The sequence below is a fragment of the Silene latifolia genome, chromosome 1, assembly GCF_048544455.1.
Source record: "Silene latifolia isolate original U9 population chromosome 1, ASM4854445v1, whole genome shotgun sequence".
In the NCBI taxonomy this organism is placed as follows: domain Eukaryota; kingdom Viridiplantae; phylum Streptophyta; class Magnoliopsida; order Caryophyllales; family Caryophyllaceae; genus Silene; species Silene latifolia.
In genome coordinates, this window is record NC_133526.1 from 57,707,520 (window position 1) to 57,713,201 (window position 5,682).

The window sequence follows — 5,682 nt, forward strand, 5'->3', positions numbered from 1 at the left end:
AACAGAAATTCAAGGCCTTCAAAATTGTTCAAGTTCCGAGGGACCAGAACATGGAGGCTGATGCACTAGCAACCCTGGGGGCAACATTCAAATCAACAGAACGATCCAACATACCAATCGTGCACGAGTTTGAAACAGCCATACAAAAGCTAGTAGAAGAAGACATGGGTGAGCTGGAGGAACAGCGAGATGCAGAGCAGGTAAATGAGGCAGGAATATTGGTTAACACAGACGAGCAGCAGACTGACCTTGATTGGCGCAAACCCTACCTAGAGTGGCTAATGGAAGACAAGCTGCCAGCGAACCAAAGGGACGTAAGAGGTTTCAAAGTAAAAGCCTCTAGATTTGTTCTAGTTGATAATGTGCTTTTTAGGAAGTCGGTAGCTGGACCCTATTTAAGGTGCCTGGATAGTGTGGAAAACATACAGGGGGCAGGATTGTGTCAAACAAAGCTCTCAGACAAGGTTACTTCTGGCCCACGATGCGTGTAGATGCAGTAGAGTACTTGAACAAATGTGACGCCTGTCCGAGATCACCACCAATGATACATCAGCCAGCAGAACCCCTACATCCAATCATTTCACCATGGCCCTTCATGACATGGGGGATGGATATTGTTGGTCCACTACCCAGGGCACCGGGGAACGGTTTATACATGCTGGCAATGACATACTACTTCTCCAAATGGATAGAAGCTGAAGCATTCACTGAGGTAAAAGATAAGCAAGTGATTTCTTTTATCAAATGTAACATACTCTGCAGGTTTTGAATTCCATCAGAAATCATATGTGACAATGGATCACAGTTTGTATCAGACAACTCTGGAGGATTCTGTGTTAAGTGGAACATTTCACTGAAAAAAACAGCAGCCAAAAACCCGTAGTCCAATGGACAAGCTGAATCCAGTAACAAAATCATTGTTGAAAACTTGAGGAAAAGATTGGAGGAGTTAGGAGAAAAATGGGCAGATGAGCTGCCCTTGGTGATGTGGTCAGATAGGACAACCCCAAAGATGGTGACATGCCAAACACCCTTCAGTCCAATGTTTGGGGCAGAGGCAGTGATACCGTCAGAGGTCCTAGTTCCCACCCACAGGTATGGATGTATGATAGAGGAACTGAACCAGACGGAGATGATTACGAGTCTGGATACGATAGATGAATTGAGAACAAGTGCTCAGATACGCTTAGCCTTCTACAAGCAGTCAGTCGCCAGAAGCTACAACAAGAACTCAAAAATCAGGTTCCTGGAGGTAGGAGACCTGGTTCTCCGAAAGGTGTTCAAAAACACCAAGAACCACAAAGATGGTAAATTTGCCCATAAATTGGAAGGTCCATACCAGGTGGAAGGAGTTGTTGGCTGTGGTGCGTATAAGTTAATAACCATGCAGGATCAATTAATAGACAAACCATGGAACATACTCAACCTGAAGAAGTATCACGTTTACTAACGCGTGGAGTTTAGTATACAGAGGTAGTTTGAAAAACCTACAAAAAAAACAACAGTAGTAGGCAAACTCCCAGTTCCGTGTTCCTAATACTTTTTGCATTTACATTTCTTTTTGCCTCTTAAGACGCTTTTTGATCCTTTAAAAACTTGTTATTTAGCTGCGAGTTCTGTGGCTGCCTGGGTTCGGGGTTGCTCTGGAACCCCATGAGATAGCACTAGGTATCCTTCATCGCTCTTTTGGCTCTCTTTTTTAATTTTCTTAATTTGGTTTTTGGATATAACTCTGAGATCTGACCTCCATGGCACATTAGGGGTCGTACAAAAAGGATTTACTCCTGAATGCGGGGTGACAAGGCACACGACACTCGAACATGCCCAACCTAATTCCTGGATAAGACACCCTCACTCGGCGATTAATGGACATGAAAGGGAGTTGGCCGTAGCTCAGAGCTCACGCATCTACCCTGGATAACACCCCCAAGGTTGCTACCGACACCGGGTACTCGACGCAGTCAGGGCTCCAGCATGCATAAAAACAGAAAAGGAGTGCAGAGATTACTCAGCAACCAGCGTCCTGCAACACTCCATTGGCCCTAGAACGATGATAAACTTACCTAAGATACGCCCCTGTTGGCTGAAAATACGAAGAACGCACCTTGCGTCATGAACAAGGTTTAGTAGTCTGTCCCTGAGCAAAATACAAAATGGCACGCACAAGTCTAAATCTGCCCCCGGGTAGACACGGCAGCCATCCAAGTCTAAATATACCCCCCCCCCCCCTCTGGGTAGACACGATAAGCATCCAAGTCTAAATCTGCCCTGGGTAGACACGACAGTTTTTTGGGCTTCAATAAACAGAAACACAACAGTTAAAATGCTGCTCCCTTAACAGGTTACCACTTGATATTCAAAAGCCTAAATCTGCCATCTAGGCATACACAAAGGCATTAAAAGTTTAATCTGCCCCCTGTGCAGAATCCACAAAACGAAATGTTTTAATTTTTTTTTACAAAACCCGCGCCACACAGGGCGAGGTCCCCAAAAACATATACTAATAAAAAGAAAAATAAACAGATGCCTAGTCCACGATTATCCTCTCAGCTTAAACTGCCTCTTCCCCAACTATCTCTGGCTGACTCTCTTTTTCAGAAATTGGACCTGATCCAGCAAAATCCTCAGCAACAATGATCGGTCCGTTTCGTGTTCACAATTAAAGGTGTGGTCGTTGGGTCACGTCCGAATCAAAACACAATTTATAGCTTCACAAACAACTCTACAATTAGTAAAGAGGCAAGTAAAGGTCGGATCCCAAGGGACGGGTATTGAAATGAGATTTCTATTGAAACTAGTGGTGTCTTAGGGGTGTCACAATTTGGGTTGATTTAGAAGGTCACTAACTAAAATAGCAATGAAAATAAACTAGCAAGATGAATTAAAAGGGGTGTAAACAATTGATTAAAAAGCAGTAGGGTGTCATGGGATCATAGGGGAATCATGGGAATTGATCATACAAACATGTTCTCAAATTATAAGCAAGCAATTATTGTTGTGATGGATTGAGTTGGGTTATATCTTACAATCCTAGGAAAGTGTGGGTCCCGGAGCCGAATCGATTAGATTGTACAACACCTACAAGTCGACTTAGTCTTCCCTACTCAACAACATGCATGGTATAATGAGACTCGAGTTGGGTTATGTCTTACAAGTCTCATTGAAAAGATAGGAGATGGTGGTAAATGCAAGGATTCATAGGCTTAACATTTCATCAAATATAACATGTGCATGAGTTGAGATCAAAACAAGCAAGCAAATAAAACATGAAAGCATATTAATTTAAGCATAAATCATTCCCCATGTTGGTTTCCCCTAATCACCCATTAACCCTAGCTAAGAGACTACTCACTCATTATCATGTTGATCATGCTAGCAAGGTTGTCAATCATACCAACAATATGAAACATGATGAATAAATGAAAGTAATTAACAATAATTAAAAAGGGATTAAGAGAATTATACCTACTAATGATTCCAATAATAAAGCAAAGATAAAAGAAGTACTTGATGCTTGATTGAGAGGTTGTCAATCTCCCAATAATAACCCAAATAATCTTCAATTACCCAAAATAAAGGATGAACAAAAGAGAGATTAAGGAAATAAAACTTGTATTAGAACTTGATTAATTGTTGATTACAAAACTAAAGAGAGATTTGATTGATATTAACTACTCTAATTATTGATAAGAAGAACATCCTCTTCTAATTAGACTAATGGGGTATTTATAGTGGAAATTAGGGGGGTGCATTAGGGTTAACTAAGGGCTAAACTAGTAATTACACTTTTTAGATTGAGCAGGGAGGAGCCGGTATTTTCCGAAGGAAGGGCTTCTTTCTTCGTAGCTTGGAGAAGAGGAAATCGCGCTGTAGAGGAATCCGGGCGGATTAGGGTCGGGACGGGCGGTTTCTGGCGATGGAACCCGAGCGGATTGGAGAGAATCCGGGCGGATTGTGGAGGACAAACCCGAGCGTCTTGGTGGGAAACCGCACGGATTGTGCGGCTGAAGGACGGCCGGATTGTAGACAATCCGCACGGATTGTGCTTCAGCAAGGCTTCTTCTTCTTTTCTTCTCTTTTCTTCATAAATTTCTTGGGGATTTCCTTGGGGACTCAAGGATCCTTTCTCAACATTGCTCATCTACTATCATATATACAAAGGCCTTCTAATCTTGTCTCTCCTTGATGCTTGGTCATTGAATTCGATCAATTTAGTCTCGTTTTGCCATGAAAATGCAAGATTCTTACTCCTTTCCTACCAAGGGATCAAAATCTCAAAGAATATGCAAAACAAAGAACTAAAGATAATAAATGACCCAAATATGCACTAAAAAGCATGGGAACAAGGCTAATTCGGGGGATAAATATGCGCTAATTATGGTCACATCAAATAACCTCCTCAATGTAATACTACGGTTTTCTAAGTCTGTTACTCGGCCGAATATGGCTTACTCGGCCGAGTAATGCATCGTGTGTTTCTGGTCAGGCTACTGTCCAGGAATACTCGGTCGAGTATGGTAATACTTAACCGAATAAGGGATACTCGGCCGAGCATACTCTATACTCGACCGAGTATCCGGTCTGACGGGATTTATTTCCGTGGTTTGATTAAAGATGATTAGAGTTATAAACGGGATTTACAGTTTCACTTTTACTTTTTACAAAACCTAAACCTTCTAACGTAACTCTAATCACCTATAATCTCCCTCAAGATCGTGGATTGTTCGTGAGTCTTGTTCATTCCTCTCTTGCGTCGATTGTGTCGGTAAGCTACTAATCCTATGAGTTTTGTCAGTTTGTCTTTTAGGGTTTACCCTAGTTTTGTTATTTGGGGGAAAAGGGATTTTTTGAATGATTGTGATTCGATTGTATGATTATTGTTAGGTGAAGATTTGGTAGAGGAGCCGTTCTAGCTTTCTTGTTGACTCGTATCGGATTTGTGCTAAGGTAGGGTTTCCCTACTCAGTTGATTGCGTAATTGAATTAAGTTGATGATTGTGATGTTGTGATTTAATTGATATGATTAATATTGCTGCTTGATTGTTGTTGTTGATTGTATATTGGAGTATTGGAGTTGAGATGATTTTTGATGATTGCGAGATGTGTCCTCGGCTGAGTAGAGTCACTCGCGGGAGTGGCTTCACGCCCTTGATTTGCCCTTTGTGGAAGCCGCCACAAGAGGGGATGTGCATATTAAGGAACATGGGTTATCGCTCGTGTGATATGATGTGACTCATATTTGTGCACATTTAGTCCCCGAACTAGCCTCGTTCCCTATGCTTTCTAGTACTTATTAGGGTCGTTTCTTATCTTTAGTTCCCGACTTTGCATATTCTTTGAGGTTTTGTGTCCTTGGTAGGAGAGGATGGCTAACCTTGCACTTATGGAGCAAAGTGGAGCTAAATGGAGTGCATCTAATGACCAAGCATCAAAGAGGAGATCATTACTAAAGGCCTAAGTGAATAAATGAAGTAGAAATGGGCAATGATGAAGATCCCCATGACCTACCAACGATCCCCATGGATCTTCAGGCAGTCAAAGAAGAAGAAGAAGAAGAAGAAGAAGAAGAAGAAGAAGAAGAAGAAGAAGAAGAAGAAGAAGAAGAAGAAGAAGAAGAAGAAGAAGAGCTGAGCAAAGATCCGGGCGTCCCGAGCCCAGGTCGAGCGACTCCACCCTCAATCC

General features: G+C 42.0%; 1 protein-coding gene across 1 annotated transcript; it reads left to right on the plus strand.

Annotated features, from left to right (window-relative positions):
- The first annotated feature begins 1,012 nt into the window (after positions 1-1,012).
- On the plus strand, positions 1,013-1,450 carry LOC141647509 (uncharacterized). The gene has a single exon (XM_074455725.1). It carries the CDS (start codon positions 1,013-1,015, stop codon positions 1,448-1,450), a length of 438 nt encoding a protein of 145 aa, XP_074311826.1.
- The last annotated feature ends 4,232 nt before the right edge of the window (positions 1,451-5,682 follow it).